General features: G+C 30.9%; 1 protein-coding gene across 5 annotated transcripts in view; it reads right to left on the bottom strand.

Moving 5' to 3' along the window:
• Window positions 1–19,183, bottom strand: part of LOC142328079 (uncharacterized) — a 63,946-nt gene that overhangs the window by 34,795 nt on the left and 9,968 nt on the right. For all 5 annotated transcript variants that reach the window (XM_075371564.1, XM_075371560.1, XM_075371561.1 and 2 more), the window contains one exon: window positions 3,459–4,277. In XM_075371564.1, coding sequence (XP_075227679.1) covers window positions 3,459–4,266 — 808 coding nt within the window. In that variant the 5' untranslated portion in view covers window positions 4,267–4,277. The remainder of the gene's footprint in view (window positions 1–3,458; window positions 4,278–19,183) is intronic.

A 19,183-nucleotide genomic window follows, 5' to 3' on the forward strand; every position in this document is an offset into this window, starting at 1 on the left:
ACACATTTTTAATTGCACTTCATTTAAACTTATCTCATTTGAAAGTGAGATACGATCGTTCAATTCTTTAATAAAGTGGACAGTTACACAATTGCTGAAATATTACTTTTTATAAACATAAAATATTTATACAATTATTAAATCAACAATCTTCAATGAAATATTAGGATAGAGTACTAGTCCCTTTATTATTCATATTACTAGATCAGCATTATTCTTATCTTCGTAAGTTGCTCATTACAAAAGTTTCAGATTTCTGTGTGTCATATAAATAAAAGTTGTTAATAATAATTAAAACTATTCCATTTAGTGAAGTTCTGTATACTGGTTACAAATGTTAATTTTGACCTTATGGTGTAAAATATTCAGTTTTCATTATTGGATTTGGTGAATAATAAAAAATGAAAAGGAAATAATCATACAAGAAAAAGAAAACATGAAGAAACATCTAAAAAAAAAACGACAAGAAGATTATAAAGAGGAAGAAATGTTAAGATCAAGGGAAGAATAAAAAAGAATTAAGAGAAGATGATAAATATAAACAGAAAGAAACGTTAAAACCAAGGAAATAATAAAAACATTAACAGAGGATGATGAATATAAAGAGAGAAAATTTTAAAACTAGAAAACGTGTACACAAATTAAGATAAGAAGAATTATATCAAACCAAAGAGTGATTAATGATTGGTAACAAAAAAAAAAAATAAATAACCAAAATGATGATAAACTCTGATTAAGGGAGAATAATGTTGTCCAACAATATCAGAGGAATAGTGAACTAAAAGATAAGAATTTTTTGTAATTTATTAAAGATCGGGCATGTATGCCTCAGTGTATATATTGTTCTTGTGAAGGTTTATTTTTTAGTCACTCTGCAGTTAAATTTAATGTAGATAAAATTAAACTAGAAAATCCAAAAACAATACGATTCTAACTTATAATCTTCAATTAATATTAAATAATCAGGTGTTTCACCAAATCTATTATATTTACACATAAGTAATAATGCCTATTAAATTACATATACACATTTTTAAAAATACATAAAATTTTATTTCACTAATAACTTCTTATTTTTATTGTTATTATTGAATAATTATTATTTATTGTAAAATCTTTTTTTAATATCATGAGTTAATAATTATTAATAAACCAATATATTTAAATTTAAAAAAAAAGAAGATGAAGTTAAATCGAACCGAATGTGCCTTCCCTTGTAAGATCCAAATATTTCATTAATTAAAATTTATTTGGCTATAAGTCTGGAACCAATGAAAATAAGTACTACTTATGATATCATTGAAAAGCTCTCTCAATGAGGGTTTATTATTACAGATAAGAAAAAGTCCAAAATCCATTTTTATTGTGATTTTTGGCTTTTTTTGGGTTCAATTGATTGCAATTAAAAGCGGAGGTCACAACTAGATGTTACAACAGTCCTAAATCCTAAAGTTCAACATCCTACGACTAACCATTTTTGAGTTATGCGAGACATGTACATACATACATACGTCAAGCTGTAACTACTCAAAATGGATTCAGGGATGGTGAAAATGGATATTTCCATTGAAATCTGAAATTTTTACGATCACAATACTTCCTTTACTTCATACAAAGTAAAAAGGTTGTTAGAAAGTGTGCATGAAAATTGTAATTTATGTGTACTAAATGAGGTATGATCAGAGAGAAAGTGAGGAGGAATGGAATCTGTTAAAAAAATTTGTTAACTGGATATAAATTTATCAAAGAAATAATCTTTTTGATTGCAGGCTGAATGAGCTTATAAGTTTGAAAGGATAAGATCAGATGTATAAAAACTTGATTATAAAACAAAATTATTATTTTAAAAGTTACCAACCAGGTTAGGTCATGCGCTTAAATTATCATATTTATTTTTGCAGTCATAGCATTTTTACAATGACTATAAAAACCATGTGGAATATTGCAAGAAAAAAGGTTGCTTTGTTTTGTAGATCACTGTACAATTTTAAGTATAATTTTGAGACTGTGTTGGCATTAACTGAATGAGGATGTATAATTTTATTAGAAACAAAGTTAGTATGTTTGGGTTATATGATAGGCATTAGTATTCGTACAGCCAAATGGACAGTTTCATATTAAAATGCAAAGCCCACTGAAATGAAAGTTACATTCAGCCTTACAAGTAATACATTTATTCTATTCACCAAAGGGAGTAGAGTGTGCAGACTACAAATAACGTTTATACTTTTTACTTCCTTGTATGAAGGAAAAGAAGTATTGGTGATTGCGAAAAATTTTGTTTCCAGATTTGGAAATATTATGTTTGGATGGAAATATGCATTTTGACTACTTTTGGCATGATGCTTGTATGTACGTATATATCTCACATAACTCAAAAATGATTAGCCATAGGATGTTGAAATTTTGGATTTAGGACTGTTGTAACATCTATTTGTGTACCTCCCATTTTGATTGCAATTGACCGAACCGAAAGTATCAAAAAAAAAAAAAAAAAAAAAAAAAAAAAATGGATTTATTTTTTTCTTTACTGAAATAATAAGCCCTCATTGAGAGCTTTTCAGTGACATATCATAAGTGGTACTTATTTTCATAGGTTCCAGTGTTATATCCAAATAAAACTTTAACAAAATACTTGGATATTACGGGAAGGAACATTGGTTCAAATCAGACTTCATGTCTTTAAAAAAAATTTTTTTTTAACTTAACTATATAGATTTATTAATAAATTATTAACCTTTCATTGTAAAAAAAAATGTTATGATGAATAATAATCTAAAAAAATTTTATTACTTTTCATTAAAAAAAAAAAAAAGTGTAAATGTAATTGGCGTACAAGGAAATCATGTGTTTTCCACATCAGATTTTTTAAAAAGCATTCCAGAAAATGAAAAATTACAGTCCTCTATTTTGCAGTTAAACAATTTTTCTCACTAGTAGAAAATGAATTTATAATGAAAATCTAAAAGGGCTTTCATGAATAAACTACTACAAAAAGTTATTATTTTTGGATATTGTTTGGAGGCTGATATGGGTTAATGATAACGAATCCAGTAAGAGAATCCCAGAAAGTTTAGATACAATAACTCACAATGACTTAGAAGGCAAAACATGGAATTCAAAGTAATTATATTTTTAAATTTATTTGAGCCAAGATCCATCAAGGTTGTCAAAGATCAACAGCCATCACAGCTGATCAGTAATAATAATCACTTGTTCAAATAATTGTCTTATGTAAGTTTTTTAAAACTAGAATTTAGTAATTAAATTTATAATTCTATATGCCTATTCTTAAATCTGTTGGCAGATTTCATAAATCGGCCTGAATAAAAAATAAACCTAAAGAATATAACTACAGATTACTGAAGAATTAACTCATCAAAAGAAAAACTATTTTAACAATCAACAAAATTACAAACATAAACCACTAAATTTATAATGGCAACAATATTTCAAACCTGTCTGCTGTTGCGCAGGAGCACTGGTCAGTGTGACAGAACTATTAGGTGTAGAAGCTGGCACTGGTGCTGAAACAGGAGTGACTGTAAATGGCAATGCAGTTACTGTTGATGTCACGGTCGGCTGTATCTGTTCCCTATTTGTTGTGGAGGTTTCCTGTTGTTGCTTTTGTGCAGTTTGAATATTGACTTCTGATGAAGACACATTTCCCACAGGAGTGAATGTGACAGAAGGTGTAGAAAGATTAGGAAGAGCAGCAGCTGGAATCTGACCAGGAGTAGATGAAGAAGTGATCTGAATCTGAGGTGCAACAGATGGTGAGGACGAGGCTGGGGCATTACTTTGGACGATTGGTGTTATAGTCAGCGGAACAGCTGATGTCACGTTTGGTTGCCCCTCGACACCATTAGAAGTTGGTTTGAGGTTAAGAGTATTGGAGCTTTGTTGCTGTTGTTTTTCTTGTGTACGATTCATCATCAAAGGCTGAGCGGTAGCTGGTATGGCTTGTACGGATGGTGGTGGCACCGTTTTATGTTCGGTAGTTATTAGACTTAATGGCATAGCAGCAGATGCTGTATGGTTCATATTCTGTTGCGGCTTCGACGGACTATTATTCTGAGCAGGCAGTGTTGATGAAGCAATTGTAGACGTGGTTGATAAATTCTTGGGTGGGCTGGCAGGCACTGGGTTCTGCAGTGCTGTTGGAGCTGTATTAGAAGGTGTTGGTGGTATAACTTTTGCAGTGGGAACACCCGGAGGTGGTGGTGGCATCACTGGTTTCACTGGAGATGCACTCATTGTACTCATCGCACTCTAACCTAAAACAAAAAGTTACATTCTAATTAGAATAATGAGTAGAATCTATTTTATACTTAAAAAGTATCGGCGAGGATTAAGCTTTAAGTCAAATTTTACTGTTGCTGAAATTTTGTAAATTGTCATTTGATAATTTATCAATTTTGTGAATCATCACCTCAAAAACCTATATTAAAATACCTACAAATATGAAACTTGTATTTGAAATAATAAAATAGAAATTTAGGGGCATATTCGATCAATCACTACTATGGACTATACAGAGTACAGCACATAATGTTGTTATCTACAGGATGTCCCATATAAAACGCAACCCATCAATCACTCATCCATGAAGTTTCAAAAGTCAAGCTTACTCCTTTACTCGTTACTGAAATGGACTCGTCCAACATCTGAACATCGCGGCGACGCAGTAGAACACTACCGATAGTAACAACAATGTAATCATAAAGTTCTCTGTATTGCTAGAGACAAGATTGTGTTTTCGCTAGATGAACGTGTTTTCATTGTTGAGTCGTACTTCAGTACGAAATCAGTGGTTGCAGTGCAAGATTTGTTTCGCCATAAGTACCCAGATAAACCAGCTCCTAACAAAACATCAGTATCTATCTAAGGTTGGTTGCAAAATTTTGAGAGACTGGTTCTGTTAATAACAAGGAACACAAAAGATCTGCGTCAGTGTTGAATACAGATACAGTCACTGAAATCAAAGACCGATTACTCGCCTCGCCAAATAAATCATCAGACGTTTGTCTGCTGAAATTAATTTATCTAAATCAACTGTTCATCGGGCGATCAATTACAATTACGACCTTATTGAATTCAAACGGTTCATCAACTTCTTGAGCCCGACAAAGAAAAACGGCTATAATATTGTCAATGGTTCCGTCGATTTCTGCATGAGGGAATTAATGTTATGGATTCGTTATTTTTCACAGACGAAGCGCGGTTTCATTTGGATAGCTACGTAAACAGCCAAAACAGTAGAATTTGGGGCGCTGAAAATCCCCATGTTTATCACGTAAAACAATTACACCCGCAGAAGTTGGGCGTGTGGTGCGCGATATCGCGGAAGAAAATAATAGGTCCTATTTTTTTTGAGTACACCATTAATGCAGAACGATATCAGGATATTTTATTTCAGTTCATTGCACTCTTGGAAGAGGAAGACGGACACTGCTGGCTACAACATGACGGTGCGAGATCGCACTACGCAGATTCAACTTCTGATTTCGTTGAGGAATTCTTTGGTAATCGTGCTATCGGTCGAGGCTTGTGGCCACAAAGATCTCCAGATTTGACTGCGGCGGATTTTTTTCTATGGGGTTACCTCAAAGAAAAAGCCTACAGCAACAAACCACGAACACTTGAAAGTCAATATTGAACAAGCGGTATTAAATATCCAGCCACAAACTTTGAAAAAAGTTGCAAGAAACGCTGTAAAAAGAATTGAAGCTTGTATTCAAGAAGATGGGGCCACTTCCAACAAAATTACTCTAAATGTAAGTTAATGGATGGTAATAATAAAAATTACATTTACACATGCCTTTTTATTATTTCAATACATACCAATATAAGGTTGGGTTGCGTTTTATATGGGACACCCTGTATTTTGATTTGGTAACATTGCTAATGTTGGCTAAGAAAGCCTAATGATCAAAATATTGTTATCTGTCAATATTTGACAGAAAATATAGTCGCATATTTGGGCATATGCCCCGTTTTCACCAGATCTTGATGTGTTTTGACACCTAAGGAACCAAAAAAAACCAGATGGAAATTTACTGGATGTTAATGTTCATATGTGTGTTCAGTGTTTGCCTCTAAATTATCTTTCATCTCCAATTTGTACAAACTTCATTGGATTACTTCTATATACGAGGCATTGATGCCATTAAATTTTCAACTTAAGTCATTTATTTTTTAACATTTTTCTTGTTTCCCTTTTTTTTTATTGTATTCAAGAGTAATTTAAAAAAAGATTTTTTTCTACAAAATTGAACTTCAACTCCCACTTTGGGGTTTGTGCAAAAAGCAACAAACATAGTTTTGTCAGGTCTCAATTTATATGTTTTAAGGGCATTGAAAATGATTTTAATATTTATAGTTGTTTAAATAGAAGCTTTCTTTTTTGTAATTTGCAGTTTTAACCTCAAGCCAATATTATCTTGTATTTACAACTTACAATCAAGCTGTAAAAGAACATCGTTCTTATTATATGGCATCAGCAATTTGATAAATTATGAGACATATTCATAAAGTAAGGGCCGTTGGCTTATATTTAAATATTAGCAGGTCAATTTCACGCATGCAGGCCCATCTATCGGTTATTTATGAAGCCAATGCAGTTATTGTTTTGATTCAGTAGTTGTTTGCCTGCTGGTGAATGCAGATCACAATGTCTGCAGCAATCATTTCTCCTGCCAGTTATGAAGTGTGCACTGTGATTCGATTTTTGTGCTCAAAAGGATCTTCAGCTGCTGAAATTCACTGGGAGTTGTGCCTAGTGTATGGACCTACAGTAATCAGTGAAAACAATGATGTCGAGACTTTAAAAATGGCCGCACAAATGTGCATGATGATGAGCAGAGTGGCTGGCCCAGTGTTCAGATTGACGAAAACAATGAACAAGTGAACTGAAAACTGTAATGTGATTGGCGATTGATGATTAGTGGTCTGGGTGATGAATTTCTGCATGTTGAATGCACCTCTATCTATAAAATTATCACAGAAAAGCTCGGATATCACAAATCATAAAATTACATTTCATCAGGCCAATCAATAAAGAAGTATTAGTTTTACGTTTTGTGGCATTGGTTGAGACATACTTGATCAAAAATAACCAGTATTACATCAGTGACAATTGCATTACGACAACCTGGTTGCTTATGGAACAATTCTTGTGAACCATCAAATTTCACAGATTCAAATGTCATTCACTTACCAGATCTTATTTTGTGTCTTTTTCTGCTTTTTACATATGTCCCTAATATATTCTACAACTGCGCTGTAACATTAAATGAGAACAAACACCTGTTTTTTTTTTACATTAACTATTTCTATAATCCTATTTATAACTAAATTAATGTTCAAAATCTTTTAAAGTTCATGTATATTTACTTTTAACAGAAACAAGTTTACAGAGTTAAATAAGAAAGCAGTGATAACCTAGTAATGCATTAGACAAATTATCGTTTATTGTTAAAATAATACATATCACACTCTATTAAGGTGCCTAAACAGCTTAACAGGCATAAAAAATTACATTCATGATACAAAGCAATTTTATGGAATAATGTATATAACTTTTCACTGTTGCTCAAATGAATAGTGAAAAAAAATCAACCTAAGACTATTTTAAAAGACCAGTGAAAAAGACTAACCAATATTGCAAGATTTTAACACATGCAATATTTGCATGTGTTAAAATCCAATATGGATATATTTTAAATCCAATTTAAAATCCAATATGGATTTTAACACATAATAAAATTAATCTATTTACTTATCCATGAACAAACTGAAAACCTTACAAGTGGTGATAGGACAATTAATTACTGGTATGAATCTGTTAAAAACAAACTCTGAATTGTACAGTAGTGGATGTCACTACTGATACATTCTCCTTGAGTAGTTGAACAACCTTACATTGATAAACAATTGCAATTATACTGGACATACTGGTTTAAAGGTGTTCTCGTTTCTGTTAACAGGTCTGGAACTCTTTTGTCAGAATATATGAGTTTCATTATCATATTAAACTGGAGTATATCAAATACCAGAAATCTCCTGTCCTTTTAGCGTAGTTTTATGTTCGGAAGCAGCTCGAAGGCACAAAAGCTTAAATCTGGTAAATAAACAGAATAACTTAATTTGATAATAATCAATTTATTTTTGGCTAGAAACTCTCACTAATAGGGCATAATGGTTCAACCATTCTCAAAGAGCCTATATGGTACAACCATTATGCACTGAGAATTTTTGCACCTGTGATAGTTTCTAGCAAAAAATAAATTAAAGCAAGCTAGCAAAAATTATAAAATTAAGTTATTCTGCTTGTTTATCAGATTTACACTCTTGTTCTTTCTAGCTACATGGTAAGGATGGATAATTTACTTATCAGGTCACAAATCAGGTTTTCTCCTCGAAACAGAATATTTACATCTTTTCAATGGCCATTAATTACATATTTATCCAGCCAGGCTAAACCAAATCTTTTAATCTTCAAACTACATCATTTTGGTGTTTGACTGCTTCTTGCCCATTTAAAAATTTTTTAAACCATTCAGACATGGGGTATTCCATTTTAATTCAACAAATTTTCCAAAACTTTATTGCATCATTATTTTTGATTTTGATGATATCTGGTATATAAGTACCCACCTTGTAGTAGCCAAAAAATATTTTTTTATATATTATAATTTTTTTCTTAGGTAATAGACTATGAGGGTGGTGGGGTTAGAGATGCCATCTTGGCGTTAAAACATTTCTACACTAAGTACATATCAACCTGACATAGCATGTGGACTGTGATTTTTCTACTTTGTTTGTTGTGAATTATTGAAATGTGCGCTTTAACAGAAAATACAGTGAGTTGTGTTCAGTAATTAGGTTTTTACTGGCAATAAACCTCAAACCAATTGAAATTCATCGGCAATTTTGTGAGCTGTACGGAGATGGAATAATGAGTGAAGGTGAAGTAAGGCAGTGGTGCATTCAGTTTGAAAATGCCTGTACCAATGTTCATGATGAGGACCGCAGTGGTCGGCCTAACCTTGTGACTGATGAACTGACAATGAAAATTGCCACATTATGATTATGAAACTCTTGCTTCATTTCCCCAAAATTTCGCAAAGTTTACTGCATGAAATTGTATCAAGGAAGCTTAGTTATAACAAGTTTTGTGCAAGATGGGTGCAAAAATCTAAGGAGGCGGATTTCTACAAAGAAAGGAATTGAAAAGCTTGTGCATCGTTATAAGTGCCTCAATTTAAATGGGAACTATGTAGAAGAATGGTTTAAGATTGTCCGTTTCAAATGCTTATAACATTTCTTTTTTTTTATTTGGTTGGTTTTCTATTTCAAAACGCAAGTTACTTTCTGGACACCCCTAGTATTTTCTAACTTTCCAACAGGTAAAGACAGCCAGCCATTTTTCACGAGCTGTAGCATTCTTATTTTACATCATACAAAGATCAAAAAGGGCTTTTTGAAAAGAGTAAAGCTGGAACTTCATCTTAGTATAATCAAAATTCATTTTGTACAAATCTTGTAATGTTACTAAAGTTACATTTACAAATTGTTTTTTCAAATTTTGGGCCAAAAATAAATAATGAAGGACATAGGGTAAAAGGCTGTTTTTTACCTTTTAATTCTTAGGTAATAGTAGTACTTAAAAAAAAAAAATTAGACTATTACCTTCATTAAAAGTGACTGCCAAATCATAAATTTTGAAAATGTCTTATTTTTGGGGTCCAAAAACCACATGTGGGACAGGTGGCAAATATCTGAAATGTTAACAGCAGTAAACATATATGTTATGTACTTTAAAACCATATAAAATCTATTTTTTTACTCTAAGGGGTTAACCAGTAATGAAGCCATCGAAACCTCGCTAAAAACATTGTTCCTTCTAACCGTGAATAATGCATCCAAAAAAAATTCACAGCATGTATTTTTTCAGATAATAATGTAGGACTACTACACAAAATATTCTGATATGTCTATAATGAGATAGCTTATATTCTAGATAGTTTGTTACCTTGTATGCCTCACATACACAAACTCATGTTTAAACATGAAAATGAACAGACATGTATGTACATAAACGTTTATGTAATCCTAAATGTAAACAACATTGTAGACAGCTCAATTATTGTTTCTGATTTCAATGTGACATGTTGTATTGTTAATACTGTGGTTAGGTAACATACACTTGTTTATAAAATAATTTTATTTAACAGTGAACTTCTCTTTTATGTGATATTTTTTATTTTAGCTGCAGAGAAACTGGAATAAGACAAAGTGAGGTGCAATTGGTAGTTTTATAATTTACATACTACTTGTACTGTTATTGTAAGAACCCTTGAATTTTATAAAAAAAAGATTATGGATTGTTCAACTGGCATTCACACTGAAATGGTATGTCATAAATTGACTTACAATAGATCTTCAGTATTGCATGATATTTTAGAGTTTACTGAACAGCAAATGACATTGATATCATTAAGTGGATGTACTGAAACAAAAAATATCTATACTTTTCATACTAATGAGAAAAGTTGCTCTGACCCATTTAGCTGTCACACTAAACCGGTTAAAAAATCTCTTTCAACAAGCAATCTAAATTTAAAATTAATTCCAGGCAGAGCACTATGTAAAAATGCTTAAACAAAATTAAAAAACCACAAGATGGTACAAAAGGCGAACTGGAATGTCAAGATATATTTGAACCTCAATGTATTATAGTAAACTCTAAATAAAGCTTGTTCAGCATTTGAGATTTCCCCTGTTACAAGTTCAAAAATTTTCGAGCAGTGCAGGAACCAATTTAAAAAAATAAAGTTACAAAAATAGCCGAATTAGTTATCAGTAAATTAACCAAGCAGCTGAAGCATTCAAAATGAGTTTAGCATTAGTCAGTATTTAGCCTGTCAACCCAAAAAATTAGTTGAAACAAGTGGAATTTTGTCACAAATTGGCAAAAAGAAACATTCACATAATTGATGAGCACAGCTTAATGCCAGGCAAGAAAATTAATATTCAAAAAAGGCTTATCTTATATAACTTAAAAGTATTGTACACAGCCTTCAAAGAAAAACATAATTTAAAATTTGGTTTTTTAAAAATTTGCTGATTAGATCTAAATTTTGTGTTCTGGCGGTGGGTCAGGTTTGTCAGGTGTTTGGTATGTCAGGCTTGACATACCAAAATGTAAAGCTTATGTTATCTGCTCTAAAAATAAAATTTGATTATAAAATCTCCTTTCAACCATGGTATGCGATACAGAAATTGAAACGTGCATGCTGTCACTGTGTGAAAAATGTCCAGTGCTCAGATTACTAAGAGTGATCTTCAAACAGTGGGTTTCTGTTGACTGTTGTGAACTACCTACTGTAATTCTTCCATTTCAAGAGTACTTAGATAAACTTACTGAAAATTAAAAATAATCTAAAAAAACATCATTTTGTTGCAAAGAAACAAATTAATTTCCTCAACATTAAAAAGAAAAACTTGTTGGAGGGTGAATGTATTATAATGGGAGACTTCTCTTAAAATTTTCCTTTTGTGACAGCATGAAGTCCAATTTTATCACTAGTCAGAAACTTTTGCCACAATACATCCATTTCTCATATATTTTAAAAAAGAAGGAAAATCACAAAGTCAAAGCTACTGTGTGATTAGCGAGTACTACATTGTTTTTATGCTTCCAAAAACAAGTTATAAATGAACTAAAAACACAGTTACCGCAAATTAAATTATTTTTTTAAATTTTTTTGATGGTTCTTCAGCCCAGTATAAAAAAATTCATAAATTTGAGCTATCAAGAAAATTTTGAAATAACAGCTGAATGGCATTTTTTTTGCCTCATATCATGGAAAAGGACCATGTGATGGTATTGGTTGAACTGTAAAAAGGACTGTGACTAAAGCAAGCCTTCAAAGGACAGTCAGCAATCATTTGTTACACCTTCTGAAATGTACAATCATTGCAAAGACAATATAAAATATATAAAATTTATTTTCTGCTCTAATAAAGATGTTCAAGAGACTGAAGAATACATCAGTTCTCGTTAACAGGTAATCACAACAGTTCCAGAAACAAGAACCTTTCACAATTATGTTCCAAGTCAGAAATGTATTCTGAAAGTCTTTAAAAAATCATTGAGGTATAATCATACATGGGTTCAACTGGAAAATATTTTAAAGATTCTCATGTCTTCAGAGGTTTTTCTATCAACTAGTGGAAGAGGACACAACTTTACACCAATGATGAATGAGGACTTACCAGTTCTACTCAATAAAAAAATGGCAGGAGCACTAAATTATGTTAGTTAAGTTTGTTATCAAAAAGAGCAAGATTTATTTGTAACTTCCATTAGCAGGAGTAAAATAAGGTAAAAGTGAATTGATCACTTGTTAATGTATTTGAACTGTTATCATTTTGTAATTACTATTTATTATTCTGTAATTGAATATATCATTTTGCAATTATTATTTATTATTCTGTAATTGAATATATCATTTTGCAATTGACTATCTATTAATTATCAATTTATACATTATGACAAGTTTAACTGTAACTTTTATAATCTGGGAAAAAATACATAATTAGTATTTTTGGATATGTTGTTTATGGTTAGAAGCGGTTATGGTTTTAGCGGTTTTGTTGGCTTCGTTACTCATCAACCCCTTTGAGTAACAACATAAATTTTATTAAAATTTTTAAATACAAAAAAATTATTTAATGCAGTAAACATTTCAGATTTTTACAATCTGTCCCACATGTGATTTCTGGACCCCAAAAATGAGACATTTTCAAAATCTTATGATTTGGCAGTCATTTTTATCAAAGCTAACAGTCCAATTTTTTTAAAAGTACTACAAGTACCTAAGTGTTAAAAGGTAAAAAAACAGGCCTTTTACCCTAAGCCCTTCATTATTTATTTTGGGCCCAAAATTTGAAAAAACAATTTGTAAACGTAACTTCATTCAACTACAAGATTTGGTTACAACAAATTAAATTTTGAGTATACCAAGATGAAGTTCCATCTTTACTCTTTCCAAAAAGCCCTTTTTGACCCTCTGTATGATGTAAAATAAGAATGCTACAGCTCATGGAAAAAGTAACAAAATGACTGTTTTTACCTGTTAGCAAATTAGAAAATAGTCTACTCAAGAAATTTTTTTTTTAAATATAGAAAAATATTTTTTGGCCATTACAAGGTGGGTAGTTATCATATACCAAATATCATCAAAATCAAAAATAGTGATGCACTTATCATTTGTTAAATTAAAATGGAATACCCCAAACATGGCTTTTTACAGCATTCACATCACCTGCCACTTTCAACAGCTCCAATGTTTCAATAGCGGTTAGTCATTTTCACGCAAAATTATACATTAACATGCTGCTCTAATTTTTGATCCCTTATTTTTAACATTTATACATAAATTTTTACTGTTTTATAAATAGTACTTTAGTGTTTTATTTATATAAACTTTAATTGTTATAAGAATGTGGGTCTATTCTAAATAAGAATTATAATTATGTCAGCAGACAGTCGCTGAATGATAAACTGACTTAACATTATAACTCTCTGACACGCATAAATATAATTTATAACCTATTATGACTTTATTTATCATAAAAATAAATACGGACAAGCCAAATATTATAACTAAAGAAATGAGTCGCCTTACTTAGAATCTTATCAAGAAACAATATTGCTATATTGTTTGCTTATATGCTCATAGTTTTCAAATATGGTCAGACCAATGTAAAAATAAATTTTTATATTACCCATATATAATATATAAATATATTTATATATTACCCATAAGCTTGAATGCTTGAGTATAATCCAATTAACTAGTTGTCTAAAGCATTTGTGCAAATTCTGTCAGCGTTATGGGCCAGAGAAGAAATAGGTTTTATATCAAATATCTTAATAACTTGACAAGCAAATTTAAAAAGTTGCGATTTCAGAGGTCAAATGAAAGTGGAAAATTACTTAAAATGGACAGAGGATATATTAATTTCAAACTTTCCTGATAATCCTGTGTAACTTCTAACAACCTATCCTACCACAATGACGTTTTAGAAAAATCACCAATTCCCAATTCAAGAAACAGATATGAAATGGTTGCAGAAGCATTCTGTTCCTCATTCTTCCTTGATGCTGAAACAACAGCTGTATGAATTGTTAAAAAGAAACAGGGAAAAACATCATTGTCTATGTGTTTGATGAGCTTTTACAAAAAAAAAAAAGGACATGATGTTCTCACTACCTCCATTCCACGTAAATTTAAAGCCTATAGAGATGGTTTGGTCAGAAAGTAAAGGAGATACGTAGCAAGTCAGAACATAACTTTTGATACGAAAGATGTTCAAAGGCTATGTGTGTAAATAAAGTAGCAGACATGAATGAAAAAAAGATTGGAAAGTGTAAAAAGTAATACAGTTACGGAAACAGAAGCTGAATATATGCGACAAGAACACACTATTAACAATACTACTTAATCATTTATTATTTCTTTACAAGAAGACAGAGAAAGTAACGGTGATTATTACGATAATTCTGATGATGGTAACTTCAGAAATTCTAATATTTCTTGTAAAGTGGATGCCATTCACACTTTAATTAAAATAGTTTTATTTTGTTTTAACATTTAAAAATAATTTCTAATGCAATTTCAGATTATATTATTCAGTACACTTAATCATCATCTTATATTAATCTTTGAATATTTCTAAGAAAATAAAATGGAATACCTACAATCAATGAAGGCAATACCATGTCATTACATTTTATGTAATGACATTATTATTATTATATTATTATTTTCATTACATTACCATGTCATACCATTTTATGTATAGGTCTTTTATTTCTCACATAAGCACTTCTACAATTTTTGACACATTTACAATTTTGATAATGCATACAAACTTATTTTCTTGCAAAAAAAATGATCGATATTAATTAAAAAATTTTCAGCCATTAAAATTGATATAACTTATATTAAATTTAAAAGTGTAATAATGTTCAAAATATAAGCTGTACATCGAGGTAAATAAATTTCAAAAAATTGTGTTTGCAATCCAGTGCTAACATTAAATCTTACAAAGAGGCTCATTCGTTGTTAGGTAATGAAGTAAATGTTATGCTAAAAGGATAGCAGAATAATTTGAAGAGCAGCTGTTGCTGCAGTGGCACCAAGCAACAAGATTGGCTGCTACACCTGTATGTACACAATTACTTATTTGATCAAATCAAACCAGCTTACACACGACACTATATGGAAAATTAAAGTTTTAATAGTCACAATTTGTTATTGAATTAATTATTAAAATATAGTACAATGGCTTGTTTAAAAGACCTGGATTTCCAATATCAGAAAACATTTCCACTAATTGCAATTTTCTATTGCCAATCTACATACACCTGCACTAAATTATAACATAATGTAAGAAAGGAAAAGCATATTTTAAGTATCAGTTTTGTATTTAATTACCGAAATATAATCTTTATAATTTTATAAAATAAAAATTATTATTATCATCATCTTTTACTTTTAATTTTATATACAGATTAAAAATATAGAAGTCATTTATAAATTTACAAGTTAAATTGATATCCTGATCTTTAACTACACAACTTTGTAAGGAAATTAAGGCAGTTATTTATAAAAAAAAACTCCAATGTACATTGTAAAAAAGTTTATAATGGGATTGTGTATAATCCTGAGAAGTAAATATTTTATTTTGATTAATACATAATTAAAATAAAAATCAGGAATGGATAAATGTGCTACCTTATAGAAAATAAAAGACCTTTACTGCAGCATTTCCCTGGAAGGATCAAGGAAAATGGTGTAAATACAGCGTAAGTAAATAAAAATATGAAAAGATAAATAAATTAACAGAGCAGTTATTGTGGTTTAACAACTATAAGATATCATGGAATAGCATCTAGAAATGGAAAGGTATGCGATAAGAAAAAATGCTCTAATACAGTGATTCCCAAACTGTGCACAGCGGCGCCCTGGGGAGCAGCAGCCTCTTCACAGGAGCGCCATGAAATATTATAAACGCTTCATAATTAATTGAGGCAAGACATATGGCCTAACTAAACAAAAAACAAAGTGAGAAACTAAAAATATCTAGATTTTTTTGTGTGGTTGGTTTTTACTTGACCCTATATAAAAGTAAAGTTGCTGGCGCAGAATATTCTGGTGAATGTGAGCTGGCAATGCTGCACCTTCTCGATTGCACTAGACACATCGAGGAGTGTAGATCCTTTGCAACAGATTTGGACTGTTCTGGAAGATCTTGTGGAAAGCATATAAGCAAGTGTTGTCGGCTCGATTCAGTCAGTCGGTTTATAATCTAAGTCTACTGAAATTAAACTCAGTGCTTCATATACATAAACAATGATATAAATTAGTTCATGTAATATAGTTAGTTATATTACTTCTTGTTTGTTGTCTTTGATAAATAGTTTTGTGATTTTTTGCTCTTGTATCTTTAATGATGAACTGATTTTTGAACAATAATGAACATAATACAGCAGATGAAGAAAGTATGTCTCTAACTAGTGGCACGACTGTGAAGAAATGAAAATATTGTAAATATGATGACAGTTATTTACAGTTTGGTCTTTACATCAACAGAAATTAATGGTGAAAAGAGACTACAATGTGTATTGTATATGAAAGTTTTGGCAGTGAAGTGTAAGCTTCCAAGTAAATTGAAGCTCCATTTAGATGCTAATCACCACAGCATGGTTGGCAAACCTTGATTTTTTTTTGCCAGGAAGTTAAAAGAACTGAAACAAGAAAAAAATACATTTTTTAAGACTGCATCAAAATCACACAACGCTTTTTTGGCATCTTACAAGGTAGCTTACAGAATCGCAAAATGCAAGCCTCATACAACCACAGAACTTATTCTATCGGCTGTTGTAGATATGGTGAATATCATGGTTGGCGAGTCTGCTGGAAAGCTGCTTTTAAAAGTGCCTTTGTCTAACAACACAATTAGTCGCATAATACATCATATGGCAGAGGATATCAATGATCAATTAATTGAAAAATTAAAGGAGTGAAATTTGAATTGGAGCTAGATAAGGGTACGGATAATAATTTTAAATCACCAAATGCACTGTGGACCAATTGCATTATTCTTAAAGAAGTACTTGCGTCAAAGCATCTGAATCCTGCACTGAATCGAGTATTAGAATGTGGTAATTTTATAAAATCTTGTCCACTTTAAAAAAAACTGTTTGAGGATATGGAAGCTGAACACTTGTTTTTGCGGTACTTAATAAGCAGTGCATGATGGCTCTCTCATGGTAATGTTTTATCACGTACCTTTGAACTGGGCAAGAAATTTTTATTTTTCTTAAAAAGGAAGGATATAAAGATGCCGAAGATTTTGGTGATGCCGATTTTTTTAATAAAACTGGCATATTTATGCAAAATTTTAAAAAAGATGAATTCCCTTAATCTCTCTATACAGAGAAGAAACATGTACCTTTTAAAGTCAACAGAAAAAAATATATGTTTTTATAAAAAAAACTCAAACTATGGAGAAGAAAATTGAATGAAGATGCTGGCAAAGATTTTTTTTTTGAATATTGCAGCAATTTTTGTTATCAAATGAACTTTATCTTTCTTAGGATATAAAAACCATGTTTGAAGGGTACTTATCACAGCTAATTATATGGTTTGAGAAATACTTACAAAATGAAAATTTTGGTAGGTTTGCATGGATTCAAGATCCATTTAACACTATTGTTTTGTTTAAATATACTTTTGCGGAAGAAGAGAATCTTATAGTTATCTTGCGTCAACAGTTTGAAAGCAAAATCTGGCAGCATGGAATTGACAGAATTTTGGATCTCAATAAAAGATAAATAACCCCTTCTAAATGATAAGGCTCAATTTTAATTCAATTTTCAACGTAATATTTGTGTGAAACTGGGTTTTCAGCGGTCGCTGTAATAAAAAGCAAGTATACGGCAAAAATCAATGTGGAAAAGGAAATGAGGTTGGCTGTGTCATTTAATTCCATGATTTGCAGGCTCATCCATCACATTAATTATTACTTTAATATTAATAAAGTAAAAAAAAAAAAAATTAAATAATGAAGGTACACAGTTTTATTTATTTTTATCTCTTACTTACAAGTAATTGTACTTTTACTTAGTGTAGGACACGATGGAAAAATTTTAATTGAAAAAGAGTGCCACGACGCATAAAAGTTTGGAAACCACTGTTCTAATAGATGAGGCCACATTTAACAAAGTGGTTCCTGTAGGTCTCCAAAGTTAAATACCCATGAATGCAGTTTTATCAGCAGTCTAAGAAATTCCAAACCAACACAGGGTGGCTATATTATATATTTATAGCATTAGTTTTAACATTGCTTCTCCATCAACAAATTAAAAGAAATGATATTTTGTAATGTATTTATAATCTATTTTGAAAAGAAACGGTATGAAAAAAAGCTGACAACAGAGTTGTAGAACTTTCCAGTCACGGCTTACACACTCAATTTATAATTTTATTTAAATATAATATCTTTTGTTTATTTAATTTAATGATTCTCACAAAAGTGTGCATGCTCACTGTATTTCATTACACTAGCAATCCCTGTAGTTACAGGGGGTAGGTAAGGTAGTATTGACACATCATATCCACTTAGCCATTAATTTGGAGCATTTTTTTTTGGGGGTGGAGGTGTGATTTTAAAAACTTTTTTTTGCCGTTATTTTTTAATTGTTAACAAATGTGCCTAAGAAATATAAGACTTTAATTAGGTGAAATCTTGACATACTGTGGGTGACCTTGCTCTACAGCCTCACCCCTTTGACCTTTTAAATTGAAAATTTAATGGCATCAATGCCCCATATATAGAGGTAATCTGACTAAGTTTGGCCAAAATTGGTCCAGTAGTTCTGGAGATGTAAGGAATGAGACACCAAATACACATATGTATATATGAACATCTGAAAAATTTCCATTCAATTTTTTGGGTTCCTTAATTGTCAAAACGTCAAAGATCCGGTATAAAACCATCTGTTATCAAAACCTGACTGATTATAATATTTTCCCCTTTACAGCTAGAGTGCTAGATGGGAAAGTAAAAGGAAAGCTAATGAGCAGATATGTCATTAGCACTT

The sequence above is a fragment of the Lycorma delicatula genome, chromosome 7 (genome assembly GCF_047948215.1).
Source record: "Lycorma delicatula isolate Av1 chromosome 7, ASM4794821v1, whole genome shotgun sequence".
In the NCBI taxonomy this organism is placed as follows: domain Eukaryota; kingdom Metazoa; phylum Arthropoda; class Insecta; order Hemiptera; family Fulgoridae; genus Lycorma; species Lycorma delicatula.